The 21,904-nt window shown below is 41.1% G+C and overlaps 2 protein-coding genes across 17 annotated transcripts in view; one reads left to right on the top strand and one right to left on the bottom strand.

Annotated features, from left to right (window-relative positions):
- The window catches only part of NUSAP1 (nucleolar and spindle associated protein 1), a 73,934-nt gene that overhangs the window by 16,313 nt on the left and 35,717 nt on the right, over positions 1-21,904 (top strand). For 3 of the 9 annotated variants that reach the window (XM_072808413.1, XM_072808416.1, XM_072808418.1), the window contains exon 3: positions 19,939-19,991. In XM_072808413.1, the coding sequence (XP_072664514.1) occupies positions 19,971-19,991 (21 nt within the window). In that variant the 5' untranslated portion in view covers positions 19,939-19,970. Of the gene's footprint in view, positions 1-19,938; positions 19,992-21,213; positions 21,481-21,904 lie in introns of those variants that run through there. The other 6 variants (XM_072808410.1, XM_072808411.1, XM_072808409.1 and 3 more) reach the window with 6 other exon arrangements.
- OIP5 (Opa interacting protein 5) lies at positions 414-21,127 on the bottom strand. Of its 8 annotated transcripts, none has more exons than XM_072808428.1 (6): positions 20,692-21,126; positions 20,375-20,441; positions 16,956-16,988; positions 15,497-15,614; positions 12,112-12,193; positions 414-5,795 (listed from the first exon to the last, which is right to left on the bottom strand). In XM_072808428.1, exons 1-5 carry the CDS (start codon positions 21,011-21,013, stop codon positions 12,155-12,157), a joined length of 579 nt encoding a protein of 192 aa, XP_072664529.1. In that variant the 5' UTR covers positions 21,014-21,126; the 3' UTR covers positions 414-5,795; positions 12,112-12,154. The 8 variants fall into 8 exon arrangements, with proteins under 8 accessions (XP_072664529.1, XP_072664523.1, XP_072664526.1 ...); XM_072808422.1 differs by having other exon boundaries at positions 15,492-15,614; positions 20,692-21,094; XM_072808427.1 differs by lacking the exon at positions 414-5,795 and adding an exon at positions 5,826-6,159 and having other exon boundaries at positions 20,692-21,098.

The following is a 21,904-nucleotide window of genomic DNA, read 5'->3' on the forward strand; positions in this document are numbered from 1 at the left end:
ACATGATTGAAAAATAATTTTTTTTTGAGAGACACAAACAAAGGCAGAGGGAGAAGCAGGCTCCCCACGGGGAGCCTGATGAGGGACTTGATGCCAGAACTCCGGGATCACACCCTGAGCCACCCAGGCGTCCCGAAAAATAAATTTTTAAAAGTCATTTTAACTTGTTTTCTTTGCTGTAGGATTTCACTCCAAACACCTTTGGGATTGTTTTAAGTGTAAATGGTAACTTTCCAGTAGTTCAGAACTGAAGTAGACTTCCAGTCATTGCAGTGTTAGACTCCACTTAAGTACAGGAAGTAAAATACTATATCTCATATGTACATTTTCTCTGCCACGTACTGATTACATCCGCCAACTAATGAAACCAGTAAAGATAGAATAAGAGTTTCTCTCTGTTCCCATTATTCCACAAAAGCATATAGTTTAAATACCAAACAAACATCACAGATTTCTCTAGGAATTTTTACTTCTCAACCTCCTTTAAAATCAAAAGAATTATAAGATTACTGACAATTTTCAAAAGGTTTTATCTCCTTTGGTGATAGTTTGCCATGCCATCAATTTTCCTCTTTCCAGGGGTAAGAATGGTATTCTGAGTAATACATTATCACCAGTCCTTAACAGTGATAGTCTTGGCACTTACCTTAAAACCACCCATCGAGGGGGAAAAAAAAAAAAAAAAACCACCCATCGCTTACAGAGTCACAGTGTGATTCACCTGTTTTTATTTATTGTCCTATAAGTACAGTTGTTGCTGTTTGTACTTGCTGTTCTGCATTTTTTCACTGCACCATTGGTACATAATGTTAAAAAGAATTTCATTGAATGTTTATAAGTATTACAAAAGGCAGCTTTTTAATCTATGCATCCTTGGGATTTCAGAAATTTTATTCTTTGATGTAAAAGGGGACTGCTGTACAAGTTGGAAACTCTGCACCTGTGTGTGTGTGTATATATATACATACATATATATATATATATATATATTTTTTTTTTTTTTTGGCAATAAAGCAGCATGGGCTGAGAATGCACTGAAACTTCACTGTGTTACTCATTACTTGGATTGGGTAATTTCTAATCATGCAGTAAGTTACTGAGATGGGAAGAGCCAAGGCAGAGACCTGGACTGAGGTAGGCTCCAGATAGCAGAAAAGACCAAAGATTTGGGTGTTGATACCAAGTTGTAGCAGTTTCTGCTATAGTCCAAGGAAACTGGCAGCCATCTGAACAAAGAGGCATTCCATTTAAACTTAGGTATTCCCACCTTTAGAGCCAACCTTATGCTAGGTAATTAGCAAAATGTTTAGTTTCTGGTAAGGAAATAGCTAAGTACAGTAATAGTACTAATAAAACCACTGCAGGGAATCCTTCCTATCTGAAATATATAAAGCATTTTAAATGCTTTTACATTGAATATTTAAATATTAGCTAAATTAATTAAAGAGGCTTATTAACACAGAGATCCTTGGGTGGTAGCGTGTGTGGCTGAGTCAGTTAAGCATCTGACACTTGATTTCAGCTCAGGTCTTGATCTCAGGGTTGTGAGTAAGCTCCACTCTGGGGGTGGAACCTACTTAAAAAAGAAAAAAAGTTCCTTTTTGATTCAGGGGAAAGTTATGTCAAGTTTAAAGTAAGAAAGTAGACCTTAAAAAAAAAAAAAAAAAGCAGATCTTATAAACTTCCTTGGGATTGGCTATCCTCAAATGGAGAAGAACCTAAGCTACGTCATTTTTGTGGTATAATCACTAATCTAATAGTTCTCCCTGTGATTTATGACCATTCATTTAGCACACACTGATATACTCCAATCCCAGGTACTGTGCTAGATGTTAGGGTTACAAAAATGGAGATAGTCTTTACTGTTAACTCAGGAGCTTAAAAGTTTACAACTCAGGAGGAATTTCAATATGCAGTTTTATTCTTATGACTACAGAATTTTGAAAATACTGTATTCAACATATACAATGCTAAATGGTATCACATTGGAGCAAAGTAGACAGTATCTTAATATAAATCATTGATGTTTGTTAGACTTTCATAGGAACTTTTTTGTTTTTAAGATTTTATTTATTCGTGGGAGACAGAGAGGCAGGCTCCATGCAGGGGGCCCGATGTGGGACTCAACCCCAGCACACCAGGATCACACCCTGGGTATGAAAGCAAGCACTCCACCGTTGAGCCACCCAGGCGTCCCTCATAGGAACTCTTATACCACCCAAAGACTCCTTTAAAAGGGGAATTAAAAAGCCAACCATTTATAATATCAGTGTAACATTTATGGGAGACATAAAATCAAGACTGTAAATGCACATACATGCCTTTGACTTTCCCACTTTAGGACTCACTCTTACAGAAATACCAGTACAGATTTGCAAAGATAGGTACAAGGGTCCAATACAAGAATGGTTAGGTTTGGATACATTCACATCACTGAATCATACAGGTCTTAAATAAAATAGTTTGCATATGGGCTGGTGTGGAAAGTTGTGATATTTATTGTGTGAAAAGCAGAATACTGTGAAAGATAAAGCTTTGTTTTATGTCTAATACATGAACATCCACATGCATAGAAGATATTTTTTGAGCACCTAGTATGTGCTAAGCACTGCTGTAATTACATTAGATGTATTTCTTAATTTATTGAATCTTCACTACAGCCCTAGCTATTTTTTAAAGATTTAAGTAATCCCTACAGTCATTGTGGGGGCTGGAGATCAAGAGTCACATGGTCTTCTGAGCCAACCAGGCACCCCTGGCTTTTTTTTTTTTTTCTTTTAAACAGAATAAGCCTGAATTTCTCAAAAAAGCTTCATTTTTTAAAAAAGATTTATTCATGAGAGACACAGAGGCAGAGACAAAGGCAGAGGGAGAAGCAGGCTCCATGGAGGGAGCCTGACATGGGACTCAATCCCAAGTCTCCAGAATCTGGCCCTGGGCTGAAGGCAGCGCTAAACCGCTGAGCCACAGCTTGGGCTGCCCCAAGCTTCAGTTTTTAATTTAGCTTTCTGACGCTGTGCTTGTGCTTTCAACACTTTCACAATGATTTTCTGCTCCTCAATAAGGAAAGCATACTTGATCCCATCATGGACACATACATGGAACCGCCACCCTAGGCCCTGCCGACACATTTTCTCATTGTAGAGAACCTAATAAGAATTGCAGGTCTCACAGCATGTACTTCTTAAAGTCGGCCTAGGCACATGCTACATGTGAATTTGGGGGCTTTCCCAATCTTCCTGGTATAAAGGTAAACGATTCTATCACCAGGGTGATTCTATCACCAGCCTAGTTTTGTTGGAGGCTGTATTGTAGGACAGCCTTTGATAGTATGTCAAATGCTGGGACCATTCTGAATGCCTGTGGATGCCGTCCTCCCCAAAAGGAAAAAACCAACCCTAGTTTTTTGTTTTGTTTTTTAAGATTTTATTTATTTGACAGAGCCAGAAAGCAAAGCAAGAAGCCTGATGCAATGTAGGGCTCGATCCCAGGACCCTGAAGTCATGACCTGAAGGGAGATGCTTAACCAACTGAGCCACCCAGGCACCCCAAAACCAGCCCTAGTTTTAATCCCTATTTTACAAGAAGTGTTGAAGTAAATTCTTCGTGTTCATGGCTAGTAAGATCCAAAACACATGTGAATAGAAATAATTTGGCTCTAGAGCTTCCCAGCATGCTATCCTATGCCTCTCAAAGATGGAAAGGGAAGTGTACTTTGCACCCTTTATTTTCTATTTATATCTGCAATTTTTTTTTCTAGAGTAAGCATTACTGTAATTTGTATTTAGGGGGAAAATATCTAAAGCCAGCCAGCTTAATTTGATGTTAAGTTTAAACATTTACTTTTTTTTTTTTTTTTTTTTTTTTAAGATTTGAGAGAGAGCATGCCAGAGAAAGCATGAGCAGCGGGGAGAGGGAAAAGCAGGTTCCCAGCTGAGCAGGGAGCCGGAGATGGGGCTCAATCCCAGGACCCTGAGATCATGACCTGAGCCAAAGGCACATGTCAAGCATGTAATTTTCTATTGAACTCTCTGCCAAATCAGCAAGTCCAGAGATTACGAAAAATAGCTACATAAGAACATACCCACACACAAAAAAATCCCAGGATGATTTAATATAGTATTGATTTATTAGGTCCATTCTTTAGAAAATACGAGTTTTTCTAGTACTTGTTTCTTTTTAAGATTTTATTTATTTATTTATTCATGATAGACACAGAAACAGAGACATAGGCAGAGGGAGAAGCAGGCTCCCTATAGGGATCCCGATGCAGGACTCAATCCCAGGACCCTGAGATCACCTGAGTCGAAGGGAGACACTTAACCACTGAGCCACTCAGGTTCCCTCTGGTACTATTTGTTGCCAAAGATTTCACCCTTATTTATGGAATCAAATTTTGCAACTCAAAAGCATAGAGCAAATCAGAATTTTCTTGTTTAAAATATTTCTAAAGGGAAATGGCTTTATGCAATATAAAGTAGAAAGAATGGAAAGAACTTTAAAAATGGCTGCCAGCTACATCTGAACCAAGTCAACTTTTCTAGACACCACCACTTGGCTGTTTCTTATCTGGATTGGGCTCTTGCCAGCCCCTCAGTAGTCTGCTTGCTTTTCTGCCCCTATAAACCCCTTCTCCACAAGACAACCATAGCAAGGTTCTACAAAAGTGAAACCAAGGCTTCCATTGTTCTTGGGATAAAAACAAACATCCAGGGGGCATCTGAATGGCTCAGCAGAGGGGCATCTGCCTTCAGCTCAGGGTGTGATCTGGGGGGTCCCAGATGGAGTCCTGCATCCAGCTCCACATAGGGAGCCTGCTTCTCCCTCTGCCTGTCTCTGTGTCTCTCATGAATAAATCAATAAAATCTTAAACAACAACATCATCCAATAAGTCCTTGTACCCTCTGGTTTCTGGCCACTAGTTCACCTCCTGCAGGCCTTCTTTTAAGGGCCTCTCCACAGGTCCCCCTCCATTCCCTAATTAACTCCTAGTCTTTCAGACCACTGCTGAAATCCCACTTCCTCAGAGCAGCCTTTCCAACCCCAGGGGTCCGGTAGCTGCTTCATGTGCTGGTAGCTCTAGGTCTCTTTTCTTCAAAACCTTTACTATAGTAATAATTTCACATGTATTCATGTGGTTGTTTGAACGTCCACCTCTAATGAGATTAAAAGCTCTGTGCAGGTAGAGAGTGGCTCTTTTTGCTTACCTTTTATCCCCAAAGTTAGTAGACTTTTATTAAATGAATAATATGACAAGGTACTGAGTGTAAGTGGTATATAAAGCAAAATATGAAAAACAGCATTTTGGTGAATGTTTTATCATTTCTCTCCTTATTACCTGGGTAGGCTCAGTTTAGAAATGAAAAGAGAAAGATAAATTGTATATTTTCCAGTTAACTTACTGAATATTACCTACAGAGTATGTTTGTACGTATATTGCATGTAAGAAAAAAAATGTTTTCTATCTTCATCATCACAACTGCTCCATGTAGGAATAAAGTAGTCAACATGAAATACAACTGTTTTCATAACAGCCGTATATCTTTATGTCAGACCATTTGCAGGACACTGCCTCTTAACCTACATTTGCAGTAAAATATGTATTCAGAAACAAACATTTATGAAATTGATAAGCTAAAATAAGTTCTTAAGGCAAATAGCTATGAAACCTGGGTAGGGGTTTCCTTTGTTTCTCATTTTCTAGACAAAGCTTCACAAATCATTTGGAAAATCAGCCTCAAGGTGAGAATAGAGTTCACATCTCTTCTTAGCCAATCTTTCTTCCTTGAGAACTCCTGTTGATGAAGACAGCAATAAGACCTGAACCTAGTTAAGCTTTATTTTTTTAAAATTTATTTATTTATGACAGTCACACACACACACACACACACACACACAGAGAGAGAGAGGCAGAGACACAGGCAGAGGGAGAAGCAGGCTCCATGCACTGGGAGCCCGATGTGGGATTCAATCCCGGGTCTCCAGGATCGCGCCCTGGGCCAAAGGCAGGTGCCAAACCACTGCACCAACCAGGGATCCCCCTAGTTAAGCTTTAATCCTGGATCAGTTTTCTGGCTTGGGCTGGTCAGGAGTTCTTTCCTTCAGAATCTTCATCAGTGAATATAAACGAGTATGTGTTAACATTATCTTCTCTTTCAGCTGGGAAGAAAAATAAATCGGTATCAGGGCATCTTGAGCTTAATACTTATTTTGATGATTTTAGAAGCCACTTCAAATTTAAACCAGTGGTTGATAGCTGGTAATGTCTCAACACATTACATAAATATGCTTGTCCTATTTCTTTCTTTCTTTTTTAGATTTTATTTATTTATTAGAGAGAGAGAGAGAGAGGCAGAAACACAGGCAGAGGGAGAAGCAGGCTCCATGCAGGGAGCCCGACCTGGGACTCAATCCCTGGTCTCCAGGATCACGCCCTGGGCTGAAGGGGGCACTAAACCGCTAAGCCACCAGGACTGCCCTATTTCTGAAAGAACTTTATGCAACAAACCTCAAGTGCCCAGTAAGATCCTCAGATACAAAGTTTCATGTGAAAAAAGACCAGCCACTGCTGAGCATCACTGCTTCTCCTCCTCCCTCCTTCCTACCCCTTATCGCCAGGTTTAAGTGCCAAATATTGGGAAGGAAGGAAGACAAGAAGAAGGTGGGGTAAGAAAGCTTGTGGAGAAGAACCTCAACTACTCTTCCTCTCCTTTTCTAGGGGCAAGAATCTAACTTTTTTTTTCTTTGTTCACAGTAACAAATGCCTGTCTTCAAAAGTAGCCCTGGTTGTTGGGTTAGGAACTTGTGTTTGTGGTAATTAGGTTATTTTTGACAAGTTCTTTCACCTAAGAATAGCTATATCAGGAACCAAACTTAATGGTATTATTCAGCTTAGTAAATAAAGTTATCATGGAATACAGAATTATGGATAACAACCTTCTGTTGGGGATCCCTGGGTGGCGCAGCGGTTTGGCGCCTGCCTTTGGCCCAGGGCGCGATCCTGGAGACCCGGGATCGAATCCCACATCAGGCTCCCGGTGCATGGAGCCTGCTTCTCCCTCTGCCTGTGTCTCTGCCTCTCTCTTTCTCTCTCTGTGACTATCATAAATAAATAAATAAATAAAATAAAATAAAAAAAACCAACCTTCTGTTGAAGACAGGTTAACAACACCATCAACAATAAACCATAATTTGAACATAATTTGCACCATTCATAAAATCTGCTTTATATTATCATTTAAGACACAAGAATAATCCATATTCATTAGGAAATGCTGCTTAGGGACGCCTGAGTGGCTCAGCAGTTGAGCTTCTGCCTTTGGTTCAGGGCATGATCCTCGAGTTCTGGGATTGAGTCCCACACCAGGCTCCCAGCATTGAGCCTGCATCTCTCTCTGCCTAAGTCTCTGCCTCTCTGTCTCTCATGAATAAATAAATAAAATCTTAAAAAAAAAAATGCTGCTTAAATTAAAAAAGTAACTCTAGAGCCTCCCCTCCCCCCCCCTTTTTAAGATTTTATTTATTTATTCATCAGAGACACAGACAGAGAGAGAGAGGCAGAGACAGTCAGAGGGAGAAGCCAGCTCCAAGCAGGGAGCCCAATGTGGAACTCGATACTGGGACCCCGGGACCACACCCTGAACCAAAGGCAGACGCTCAACTGCTGAGCCACCCTGGCATCCCTAGAGCCTCCCAGTCTAATTGCAGTACCATTGGATGTGGTGAATCATTTCTCTGTTGCCTTCAAGATTGTTTACTCTCCTCATTTTTACTATGATGTATTGGGGTATTATCTCTTCTGTGTTTATCCTATAAGTCCTTTGTGGACTTATTGAGGTTTTGGATATGTAAATTCAGGTTTTTCATCAAATTTGGGGTTTTTTCTACTATTATTTCTTTGAATATCTTTTCTACTTCTCTGTACTCCTTTTGGTATTTATTCTCTTTACCAAAAAATGTTTAGGTATGCCTGATGGTGTCCAAGAGGTCTCTTCAATTCACTTTCCTGCATTTTTTTTTCCCTTCAGTCTCATCAATTTGTCTTCAATTTGCTGATTCTTTCTTTGGGCAGCTCAAATCTGTTCTTGGGCCCCTCTAGTGAGTTTGTAATTTTAGTTATTGTACCTTTTTTTGTTGTTGTTATTGTGCTTTTCAACTCCAGGATTTCCAACCTTTTTCTTTTTTTTTTTTTTTTTTTTTTATAATTTCTAACTCTTTGTGGATATCCTGTATTTGATGAGATATTGTCATCATACCTTCCTTGACTTCTTTAAGCAGTTTCCTTTCGTTTTTTGGACATTTATAGTGGCTGCTTCAAAGGCTTTGTCTGCTAAGTCTAACATCTGGGCCCTTTCCTAGGCAGCTTTAGATGCCTGCTTTTTATCCTATTTATAAGTTATACTTTCTTCTTTGAGTGTTTTCTCGTTTTTTTTTGTTGTTGTTGTTGCAAACTGGACATCTTATTTTTTTTTAGGTTTTTTTTTTAGATTTTTTTCAGTAATCTCCACACCCAACATGGGGCTCGAGCTCACAAGCCAGAGATCAACAGTCACACACTCCACCAACTGAGCCAGCCAAGGTGCCCCACAAACTGGACATTTTAAGTAATATAGCCAACTGTGGATACTAAACACCCACTCTTCATCTTCTTATTGTCCTTTATTTATCTGTTTTCGTGAGCTGGCTAGACTATTTCACTGCTATCTACTTCCCCCACCGTAGGAGACCATGCTGCCAGTCCACAGAAAACAAAGCCTTGGGCAGGTGCGGTCACCTAGAGGACAGTGGGTTCAGCAAGCTGTCTTTCAATGTTGCCTTGGTCAATGTCAGGCTGTCAGCCTCTGCTGGCATCATACCCGAGCCTTCCCTAGTTCCTGGGCTGATTGCTCTCCAGGTTTTGACAATGCCCTGGGACATAAATTGTTCATCAGTCTAATCCAATTAAATTCAGGCCCCACCTTTGTAGGTTAGTCTTTTAAAAGACTGGTAGCCAGTCTTTTTGTTGTTGTTCTGATCCCAGGGGGGCTCTTCTTAGCTGTGTATTCTCTGATTCTGTCTGGTAAACTTCTAACTAATCTATGGTTTAGCTTGTTGCTCTCATGGAACTACCAGCTTCCTCTTAATTGCTTACCTCAAAATGTCCGTTTTGGGCTGTACTCTTAGACTTGAATGTCCCTAAGCTTTGTTTCAAATAAAGTCAGTTCCCTTGAGTGGTAGGGGAGGGGGACACTTTGGAGTTCTGTTTTTACAATCTGCCTCTTAGCCCAGCTCCTCCCAACCTAGGGGCCAGTGTCTCTTGGAATGACACCCTTACTTTACAAGCAGAGTGCTGGGTATAGATGCCACTTGTCATCTTCTTGGCTTACCTCGGCCAGTGTGAGACCTCTGCTCTACATGCAAGCTGGGGCAAGAGTGAATGGGTTCCTAATACTTAGCTTGCTGTGCCTTTGATAGAACCTGTACCTACAAATGGCCTTTTTTTTTTTTTTTTTTTTTTTATGATAGTCACAGAGAGAGAGAGAGAGGCAGAGACATAGGCAGAGGGAGAAGCAGGCTCCATGCACCGGGAGCCCGATGTGGGATTCGATCCCGGGTCTCCAGGATCGCGCCCTGCAAATGGCCATTTTTGACTGGAATAGAGCTTTTGATGAGAATTACTGATGCCTGCCACTCCTGGAAGATATCACAGCCCTCAACTGAGAGCTATGGCAAAAGGGATCCCTGTGTTCTTGGCTACAGCAGCCCAGATAGAGCCTCCTGCCCTCTCTCTAAGGTAGAGAGGTATGAGAGGGAGTGAGCAGGCTGTGGCACAAATACCACAGGCTTTCACTGTTCTTACTGAGGTTAAATGTGTTCTTTTTTTTTTTTTTAAAGATTTTATTTATTTATTCATGAGAGACACACACACACAGAGAGAGAGAGAGAGAGAGAGAGGCAGAGACACAGAGGGAGAAGCAGGTTCGATGTGGGATCGATGTGGGACTCGATCCCAGACCCCAGAATCACGCCCTGGGCTGAAGGCGGCGCTAAACTGCTGAGCTACCTGGGCTGCCCTAAATATATTTTCTAAAGTAAGTATCTCTTCATTTGCTTTATTCCTTGAAGAACATTTCCTACAGACTTAAAATGGTTGGGTTTTTTTGTAATTTTATTCAGTTATGGCAGTTTTGCTGGGGGTGGGGGAAGGAGGTCCATGGAGCTCCTCTGGCTGCCATTCCAGAAGTTATCTCCCACAGGAGTGAAAAGTTACTGACCCCCCTCATCAACTTTGTTGCTTAGAGCAAAGGTTAGCTAACTGTGACTGCCCATTTATATCAAGTTTTGCTGCAACACAGCCACACCCACTTGTTTATAATACTGTCTGTGGCTGCTTCTGCACTGCAATGGTACAGTTGAGCACTTGAGAATGGTCACAAAGCTTAAAATATTTGTCATCTGGTCGTTTATAGAAAAAGTTGCCAACACCTTGCTTAGAGCATGGTTTCATAAGCTTAGTTAGCTATGCAAAACAACACCCTCAAAAATCACTCTTTCCTTGTCCTAAAAGATTCTTAAACTTTAAAAAAAAACAAAAACAAAAAACACCACTGGTTACAAAATGTATAATTAGCAAGGAGTAATATATTAACAATACTAAAAACAAAATGAACGATAAATTCTCAGGTTGGTCTTCTGAGCTTAAGTTATAGCCAAATTTCCACTCAGAATGCATCAGTAAGCTACTGAAACAAAGTTGCTTTTTTCAACTTCAAAACCATCAACAGCTAGAAAACTCATTTATTTATTTTTTTTAAACATTTTTTTATTTATTTATGATAGTCATACAGAGAGAGAGAGAGGCAGAGACACAACAGGCAGAGGGAGAAGCAGGCTCCATGCACCGGGAGCCTGATGTGGGATTCGATCCCAGGTCTCCAGGATCGCGCCCTGGGCCAAAGGCAGGCGCCAAACCGCTGCGCCACCCAGGGATCCCTAGAAAACTCATTTAAATAAGAATTCCTAATGATTGTTTCACCACTCTTTCCTGAGACATCTAAACAAGAAGTGCTGTGGAAAGGACAGATCTGGGGCACCAAGTTGGCTCCTTTGGAGGAGCCTGTGACTCCTGATTTGGGGTTATAAATTCAAGCCCCATGTTGGGTGCCAACTATTTAAAAATAAAATCTTTAGGGGCACCTGGGTGGCTCAGTGGTTGAGCATCTGCCTTTGGCTCAGGTCATGATCCCAGGATCCTGGGATCAAGTACCATTTCTAGCTCCCCGCAAGGAGTCTGCTCCCTTCTGCCTATGTCTCTCTGCCTCTCTCTCTCCGTGTCTCTCATGAATAAATATATAAAATCTTTTTTTTAAATTTAAAAGTAAAAATAAAATCTTTAAAAAAGAGAGAGAGAGAGAAAAAGGACAGATCTATGAAAGGTGCAATATCCATTCCCAGCAGAGGAGAGTAGTATAGGAAATACAGGATCTAAGCAGCTTTCTTCCTCCTCCTGAACTGGACCTTACAATATTTGGTTTTGTGTCACAAATTCAATAAGAAATGCCAAACCAGGTATAAAGGATTATTGGAGTATTATACCATGTCATCACCACCAAATTCACTGGAATAAACTGCCAGGAGTTGTCTATACAGGCATACCTCATTTTATTGTGCTTTGCTTCATCACAAAGATCCATGTTTTTTTTTTTATAAGCTGAAGGTTTGTGGCAACCTTGTGGGAGAAAGTCTATTGGCATCGTTTTTCCAACAGCATTTGCTCACTTCATGGCTCTGTCACATTTTGGCAACTCTCAGAATATTTCAAACTTTTCAATATTATTATATTTATTAGAGTGATCACTAATCAACAATTACAACTTCCTGAAAGCTCAGATAATGGTCAGCATTTTTAGCAATGAAGTATTTTTTAATTAAGGTATGTACATTATTTTAGACACTTAAGTAGACTACAGTATAGTGTAAACATAACTTTTATATATGGTGGGAAACCAAAATAATAATTTGACTTGTTTTTATTATGGTATTTGTTTTATTGAAGTGGTCTGGAACTGAACCCACAATATCTCTGAGGTATGCCTATATTAAAGGAAACATACAATCACCATGAAATTTTACCTCTGTAACCTTTTCTGGTAGAGACAAGTTGTCAATATCCATCTCAGATGCATTTACTATGGCTTTTGTTTTTAAGAGATAGCTGGATAGAAAATATACAGAGAAAATATTAGTATCAGTTAAGATGATCAATGAACCAAACTTGTCCTCTAAAGCAATGTCAGGCAAAGACAACCTTCTTACAGATTTGTTTCAACATTTGTATTGCATTTTGTAGGAAAAACAAATTCTCAGTTAAGAAATCATTAGAGACCGTCTCATCTTACCCCTTGCCAGCCGGGAATACATAAGACAAAATTATCCCACAACAAACTAAACACAAAAACAAGGGTCCTATGAATAACTAAACTGTATAGCAGTTAGAAGAAAAGTAATCATATGGTAACAAACACTGTTGTTTGCCTACCCAGTAGCCATTCCTAACTTCTTTCTTGCAACAGAACCCAGATTTTGTTTAGGACAGGAGTATGCTCAATCCCAGGAGATGACTCATAACTATTTTAAACCAAGTGTGGCAATCTTATTCCCTCCTGACACATATCTGCTTTCCTACCTTAAGGCAATCATGTTACATAGTTCTGGCCAATAATAAGGACATTTCTGATGATAAAATAGAGACCATTCCCTGTGTTTCCACTTCCCATATCCGCTTCCTTCTGGTTGGAGATGCTATTGTCCATGGATGCAATGCTTATGATTGCAGCAGCAGCCAAGAGAAAAAGGCCAAGAGAACCAGAGATGCTGATCCAGAGCCCAAATGTGGCTGAGCCACTAGAAGACTCCTGGAGCGGCCAATCACTCCACCCCTTACTTATTGAAGCCACTGTCAGTAAGGTTTTCTTCTTCTTCTTTTTAAAGGTTTTATTTATTCATGAGACACACAGATAGAGGCAGAGACACAGGCAGGGAGAGAAGCAGGCTCCATGCAGGGCGCCAGACGTGGGACTCGATCCTGGGACTCCAGGATCACGCCCTAGGCCAAAGGCAGGTGCTAAATCGCTGAGCCACCCAGAGATTCCCAAGAAACTCTTAATCATAGGTAACAAACTAAGGGTTGCTGGAGAAGAGGGGAGTTGGGGGATGGGGTAACTGGGTGATGGATGCAACTGATGAACCACTAAATTCTACCCCTGAAACCAATAATACATTTTGTTAATTGAATTTAAATTAAAAATAAACTTTATATTTCAAAAACAAAAAATATTTTTCCCCTCTTTAAACTTAATTCTAGAAATTATTTAAGAAAAAATTAGAAATTAATAAATTATCAATCCCATTCAAGTATATTTCCTGTTGAAAATCTGCAGTGAAAGAAAAAATTGCAGTGAAGAACAAAGAGTATACCTAATACACTTTGAACAACCTTATGAATAAAAAAGACCATTGTTATTTATGGGTTTTATTATTTAGTCATATATAGCTCAGCTAGAAACACTGATCTAAGCACATTAGAGAAAATGTTTAATGAAACAAAAATGAGCTTTGGAGTTAAGACACAGATGAAAATCTTAGCTCTCCACCTGAGTCCCAGTTTTCTCATATAAAGGACTTAGTGAGGGATGCCTGGGTGGCTCAGCGGTTGGGTACCTGCCTTTGGCTCAGGTTGTGGTCGTGGGATCCAGGATCGAGTCCCACATCGGGCTCCCTGCATGGAGCCTGCTTCTTCTCTGCCTGTGTCTCTGCCCCTCTCTCTGTCTGTGTCTCTCATGAATAAATAAATAAAATCTTAAAAAAAAAAAAAAAAAAAAAGGACTCAGTGAGGTAAGAATAATGCTTGGCACAAACTAGGTCATCAATCCCTGTTTTTGTTTTTTTTTGGTTTAATGGTCAAGTAAAAACTATGATAGATGTTTCAGTTTGTTATAAAAAAGAAAAAAGCTGGGGATCCATGGGTGGCTTAGCGGTTTAGCGCCTGCCTTAGGCCCAGGGTGTGATCCTGAAGTCCTGGGATCGAGTCCCACATCGGGCTCCCTGCATGGAGCCTGCTTCTCCCTCTGCCTGTGTCTCTGCCCCTCTCTCTCTGTGTGTGGCTCTAATGAATAAATAAATAAAATCTTTAAAATATAAAAAAATAAAAAACAAAAAAGCTCAAGTGACAGGAAGATAAAGATCCAAAGTACTACATAAGAAGGAACAAGAAGTACAGTACATTATTTTTCTATTAGGCCACGTCATTATTTTTTACTGTTTTGGGGTATCTATCTGCTTTATTCTTTTCTGCAGACAAGATTTCACTGCATCTACATGCATAATACAGAAAATAGCTACCTTAAACCTAGAGCTTTCATTTCCCAACTTCAGCACCAGTACCATCTACAAGTGACCAGTGTCTCTGGGTCCTTATTTCAAACCTAGAGTAGAAAGCCTAACTGGCTTAGCTTAGGTCAAGTATTCATTCTTGATCCCATCACCTGAGAGTAGTATCACACATGATAAAAAACATGGCCACAAGGTCCCACTCTATGGGGAAAAAAAATAGGGGCTGGGCACAAGCCCAGTAAGTATCTATTACAATATTATTTTGCAAAAACCTACGTTCCAGAAATTTCTGTAACAAAAGAACACCCTCTCATTTATCCCATGGTATGCTTATTAAAACATCTAAGACATCTAAAATGAGCATAATGTCATGAACTATATTTTGGCCCAACTGACCTTCTTTTTGAGTAATAGTGCCTTGCTGTAGCACTTTTTTGGTACAAGTATTCTACCTTTTCTAGAAGCTCTTTTAAAATGTATTGAGGGCAGCCCAGGTGGCTCAGCGGTTTAGTGCCACCTTCAGCTCAGAGCCTGATCCTGGAGACCTGGGATCGAGTCCCATGTCAGGGAACCTGCTTCTCCCTCTGCCTGTGTCTCTGTCTCTGTCTCTCTCTCTCTCTGTGTGTCTCTCATGAATAAATAAAAATCTTTAAAAAAAATATTCTTATAAATGAATGAATGAATTAATGAATGAATGAATGAAGGGACGCCTGGGTGGCTCAGCAGTTTAGCGCCTGCCTTAGGCCCAGGGTGTGATCCTGGAGTCCCGGGATCGAGTCCTACGTCAGGCTCCCTGCATGGAGCCTGCTTCTCCCTCTGCCTGTGTCTCTGCCTCTCTCTCTCTCTCTCTCTGTGTATCCCATGAATAAATAAATAAAATCTTTAAAAAATAAAAATAAAATGTATTTGATAGGGATGCCTGGGTGGCTCAGCGGTTGAGAGTTTGCCTTCGGCTCAGGGTATAAACCTGGGGTCTGGGATCAGAGTCCCACATTGGGCTCCTTGTGTGGAGTTTGCTTTTCCCTCTGCCTATGTCTCTGTCTCTCTCACTCTCTCCCTGTCTCTCGTGCATAGATATTTTTAAAAAATGTATTTGATAAAGAATATCTAAGTCTACTCACCATACCATTTCATCACTGGAAAGGCAAAAGTGACCTCTCAAGGCAGCCAGAGCAGCATGGGTAGAATACAAATGGAAACCAATGGGAACACCACAGGAATTACAGAATAAAAGGTTGTAAGTGCTGGAATGAAAAACAGAATGTGGGTATGAAAATCAGAGAAGAAATATAAAATAACCAGTCTCTGAAACCAGTTCCCCTAAAAACTGCGCTTTAATAGGACTGAAACCGAAGAAATGGGATCATATTCAAGAAAGGTTAACTCAGCCTTCAATATAATTACATCCTAGATTCTTAGGGATGTCCAACTGTCACTTATAGTATAATCCACATTTGAAAAGCAGAAAAAGAGCTAACTAATCATATTAACATTTATTTATTTTTTTTTTTTTTAAAGACTTTATTTATTCATGATAGTCACAGAGAGAGAGAGAGGCAGAGACATAGGCAGAGGGAGAAGCAGGCTCCATGCAGGGAGCCCGATGTGGGATTCGATCCGGGGTCTCCAGGATCGCGCCCTGGGCCAAAGGCAGGCGCCAAACCGCTGCGCCACCCAGGGATCCCCATATTAACATTTAAACATATAAAACTACACATGGGGCAGCCCCGGTGGCGCAGCGGTTTAGCTCCGCCTGCAGCCGAGGGCATGATCCTGGAGTCCCGGGATCGAGTCCCACGTCAGGCTCTCTGCATGGAGCCTGCTTCTCCCTCTGCCTGTGTCTCTGTCTCTCTCTCTCTCTGCATCTCTATCAATAAATAAATAAATAAAATTTAAAAATAAATAAATAAATAAAACTACACATGACCATATAAATTAGCTACCATTAAACCACTTTCTAAATTGAGAAAAATAATCAAGTTGGAGTTTACTAAACAATTTATTGGGCAGCCCCAGTGGCCTAGTGGTTTAGCGCCACCTCCAGCCCGGGGTGTGATTCTAGAGACTGGGGATCAAGTCCCACATCAGGCTCCCTGCATGGAGCCTGCTTCTCCCTCTGCCTGTGTCTCCGCCTCTCTCTCTCTCTCTCTCTGTGTCTGTCATGAATAAATAAATAACCTTTTAAAAAAATTTATTAATAGAACACAAATCAGAATTTTTCTCTTGCATATGTAAAAAAAAAAAAAAATCCAGACAAAATGCCAAAAGAGAAAAAAGAAAAGAAATCCTATTACTCTAGCATGTCATCTATTTCCTTTCCTTTTTTTTTTTTTAAACATTTTATTTATTTATTCATGAGAGACACACAGAGAGAGAGAGAGGCAGAGACACAGGCAGAGGGAGAAGCAGGCTCCATGCAGGGAGCCTGACATGGGACTCGATCCCAGGGCTCCAGGATCAGGCCGAGGGCTGCACTAAACCACTGAGCCATCTGGGCTGCCCAATTTCCTTTTCTTTTATCTGAAAGATACTGGATGAGGAAATAGGTAATGATTCTAGTTACACCACTTGGGTAAGTCACTCACCATATTTGCTGGTACATAAGACATATCCAAATACTGCAGAGAAATATTTTAAGAAAAAATTAACTATGTTTCATCAGGCATGTACTGAAAACTATATGTATGTATGTATGTATTCATTCATTCATTCATTCTCTGTCCCCAATATGGGGTTCAAACTCATGACCCTGAGATCAAGAATTGCATGCTCTTCCAACTGAGTCAGCCAGGCACCCTCTGAAAACAATTTTGAAGTGGTTTGGTAAGGGAGAAAATTATTTGTATAAATATAATACACTATACAGAAAAACTGCACTAACAGTATAAAAATCACATGACTATAAAGAAAAATATTTCTTGTCAATGGATATAAAAAAAACCCCAAGCAACACAACATCTCAAATTCATTGGTAAATTAAGTCCTATTCCACACATGTAGAACTGTATTTTTGTGAATATGGTAACCAAAAAGCAAGCCATGAAATAAAGTTGCATTAATTTGAATGAATTCCTATGTAGGAATAATGGTATCAGACAAAGCACAGTACCTACAGAAAAATGTCTGATAGATACTAATATATGGCACAGGGCAAAATGTGAAAAAAAATTCCAAAATTCTGCTTATGTGTACAATATAAAATATTTCAATGAATATTAGTCTAATGGGTCACAATTCCTTCAAAAATGAAGATTTGCATTACCACACCAGGTAAAGAACTATGACTAGCTGAGTGTTTGCTAAAGGCATAAGGCATAAGGCATACAGATGGGTAGTGGAAGAAGGTAGTTATAAATATCAGCTCTGACCAGGTGACCGGTTACAGAAATGAGGACTGTAACTGTCATGAGTATTTCTTCCTTGCTTTGTTATGAGTAGGTCTGTGTGTCGGTTTATCTCTGTTCTTCGCTTATTCCCTTACTATATAAATAAGATCATACTTTGTATCATACTATATCATTCTATTTAAGTATTATTGATTTTAGGGACACCTGGGTAGCTCAGCAGTTGAGCATCTGCCTTCAGCTCAGACGTGATCCCAGCTCCGGGGATCAAAATCGAGTCCCACATCGGGCTCCCTGCAAGGAGCCCACTCCTCCCTCTGCCTATGTCTCTGCCCCTCTCTCTGTCTTTCATAAATAATAAAATCTTTAAAAAAAATGTTTAAGTACTATTGATTTTGTATCACAACATTTAAGTTATGAGAGATCAAGGAGAAATGTAAACATTACTTAAGGACTTTATTTCCTTTTCCAGAGAAGGGGTTAGTGTGTTTTCAGTTGTATGTAGGATAGTTGTAACATGTTAGACAGAATTATGACTTTGTTATTGTCTTTTTTTTAAGACTTTATTATTTATTTATTTATTTTATTTATTTATTTATTCACGAGACACACATACACACACACACACACACACACACACACACACAGAGGTAGAGACACAGGCAGAGGGAGAAGCAGGCTCCATGCAGGGAGCCTGATGTGGGACTCGATCCCAGGTCTCCAGAATCAGGCCCTGGGCCGAATGCGGCACCAAACCACTGAGCCACCTGGGCTGCCCTTGTTATTGTCTTTATTTGGAGATTAAGTTATAATTTTAGGAGATACATGTGGGTGCCAGGTTAACAAGTGATGGTTACATTTTATGTGTCCACTTGACTAGGCCACATGGTACCCACTCTGAATGTGTGAGTGTTTTTGAATGAGATTAATATTTGAATCAGTACACTAAGGAAAGCAGAATTTCCCCATTTGAGTGACCTTCATCTAATTAACTGAAGGTCTGAATAGAACAAAAAAGGTGAGAGTAAGGGGAAACTCCTCTTGACTAATTGCTTTAAGTTAAGCCATTTTTTACTCCCTGCCTTTGAACTTGAACTGAAATGTAGGCTCTTCTCTGGTCTAGAGCCTTCTGGCTTTTGGATTGGAACTTACAATTTTGGCTCTCCCACAGACTTGGACCAGGTCTAAACCACTGACTCTTCTGTGTTTCCAGCTTACCAAATACAGCTCTTGGGACTTCTCACCCTCCATAATCACTTGAACCATTTCCTGATAATACATCTCTTCCTGCCAAATCCCATGGCTCTCCTAATTCTAAAAGTACACAAACACATGAGAATTTCCCTCCAGTGTTTTACAAACTATCTAGATTAGTACCGTCCAACAGAGACATAATGAGAGCCACATAAGTAATTTAAAATTTTCTATTAGTCTTGTTAACAAATTCAAAAGCAACAGGTGAAATTAGTTTTCATACATTTTAGACTACCCAATATATCAAAAATATCATTTCACCATATAAATATTTATTTTATTATTATTTTTTAAGATTTTATTTATTCATGAGAGACAGAGCGAGAGGCAGAGACACAGGCAGAGGGAGAAGCAGGCTCCATGCAGGGAGCCCAATGTAGGACTGGATCCCAGGACTCCAGGATCATGCCCTGAGCCAAAGGCAGGCGCTTTAATCACTGAGCCACCCAGGCGTCCCATAAATATTTTTAAACTGTTATTTTTTTTGTATCAAGTTTCAAAATCCAGTGTGTATTTTGCACTCACAGTATTTCTCAATTCAGGATGGCCATATTTTAAGTGTTCAACAGCTATATGTGGCTAATGGTTACAGTATTTGACAGCATGTGTCTACATGCATTATCCTATTCTACGAAAGATATTTGGAGAGCTCCTGCGTCTGGCCCCAAATGACCCAATTCCAAGCAAGCCACCACTCTTTTTCACCCAATACCCTTTGGGTGGAAAGAGGACACTCTGGCATGGATACTAAGTAAAGCAACTAAAAATTCCTGTAACTTATTTAACCCTAAAACTGAACAGAACTGTGGTCAGAATGTTCTGCTGTTAAGCCAACACTCAAAATCGAGGAGCCTTGTAATACTATATTCATTGAATATTTTATGGTCACTTGGAGATCAAAGCACAGACTAAATGCAAAGTTTACCGGCAGTATTCAAGTACATAACATTCAACTTGTGTTCTTCCCCAGGTTCCCTGGATTCCAAAAGAATTAGTCCTACCATGGCTTATTACAAACTCCAGGTAAAATGCAAATTTAAAAGTCCTAGTTATTTCAAAGGATTGTATTTTATAGTGATTCTCACTACACAGCAAAAGGTACTTTTCTCCCTTTGCCCATACTAGACACAACTTTCTTAGCCTTACTTCATTTGCACAAGCCACTAGAGATGTGGCCCTCAGAAAGATCTTAAAATCTACACACAAACACAACCTTTCCATTTCATTAATACATCAAGTTCCTACAAAGTCTCAAACAGGTAAAAGAAACATCCTTCAAACAGAGTAAGGACTGAATAAAGTTTTCCTCTAGCGCAAATAAGAACTATTTTCCCCTTCTACATGTCGGTTCTAGGCTCCTCAGTCTTACTGAGGGACTAGAAACCAATCGAGATCTCAGTACATACCTGCCTTTGAGCAAACCTTCAATACCAACTAGGAAGGGAGCGTCCAAAACCACGTTATTTGTGACTCCTAAGAAGACAAACAGGGGTCAGATGGAGTACCTGTGAAGCCTTGAAAGGGAAAACCTACCAGCTACAGGTAGACTCATCGTGGCCACAAAAATCATGAAAAGTTGCCACCACCCCTGCCAGGCAATGGGGTTAATTTCCTTCCAAATCTTCACCCTGGTTTTCACCACCCGCTCTGGACCATCCCGTGAGAGAGAGGGAACCCCCGCTCTGGCCCTCCTCCACCTCCCTCAGGCTCCGCCCCCACTCACTGGAGAAGACCACGGCCCCGAGGGACCGCGACAGGTCCCAGGCGAGGTGCACAGAGTCAGCGAGCACGGCGTGGCACTGTGCGCATTGGAACACGGCGCACCTCTCGGGCTGCAGCCACGACGGCAGCCGCGGGCCGGACGGCAGCTTCTCCGCACCTAGGCCCGCGGGGCCAAGCGGCGAGGACCCGTTCACTACCTGCGTGTCCCACTCCATAGAAGTCGTACAAGAAGATTCGTCAGTTGTCTTCTTAGCGCCGTCACAAAAGTCACCCCGCGGCAGCTTTGCAGATGGCAAACGGTGCCGCCGCGGCCGAGCGGCCATTTTCCCGCAGCCCGCGCCTCCGCTTCAAACACGCACCTGGCCCCGCCCAAGCACAATTCCTGCATCCTCATTGGACGTCGTGAGCCCGGCGCTCCGCCCCGCCCCACTGCCTGGACACGCCCTTCGGCGCCCAAGCGTTGTTGGGGGGTGGGGGGAAACTTGCGGCTGATGGGTGGAGCATCGTTGTTTCTATTGGTCAGCGCCAGGAAACCCCGCCTTCACGGCATTTTTAACCAATAGCAGTGCAGTATTTTCAATTTAAACTCTCTATAAAGCTCGGTTTGGCCAACGCTCTCCGTGGCGCCTGAGTTTTGAACTGCTTTGCTGTGTGGGGGGTGCCCGTCCTCTGCGTGGTCGCCTGGATGCAGCTCGCCATGGCCATACCCTCCCTTGAGGAGCTTGACTCCTTCAAGTACAGCGACCTGCAGAACTTGGCCAAGAGTCTCGGCCTCCGGGCTAACCTGAGGGTACGAAGCGGGTAACGGGCGGGGCATTAAGGGCGGCCTCTGGGAGACCTGGTGGGAAAGGACTGAACGGGAGCCCGCTCCGCCCCGGGCGGACGGAGCTAGCTGTCCCTCCGACTACGCAAAACGGAGAGGAGGCCATAGTATCCGCCTTATTTTGAGGCTGACTTTTCTGGGGGATCACATAGGCCTTGACTTAAAAAAGGTTTGTTTGGTTTGGCTTTATTAGAAGTACTCCGGAGTTAATCTAGGAAATGCAGGCTCAGGGATGCTGTGTCTAATTCAGGTTGTTAGGCGGTCGCGGAAATCATTGTCTTGGCTTTTGGAAAAATCGGAACAGCAACAATTCTGTGAATTGTAAATGAGCCCCAAACCCCTTAATACTCAATTGGAGGACCTGGAGGAAAGGATGACTTTTTTAGAGGAC

Source organism: Canis lupus, chromosome 32 (genome assembly GCF_048164855.1).
Source record: "Canis lupus baileyi chromosome 32, mCanLup2.hap1, whole genome shotgun sequence".
Classification (NCBI taxonomy): Eukaryota; Metazoa; Chordata; class Mammalia; order Carnivora; family Canidae; genus Canis; species Canis lupus.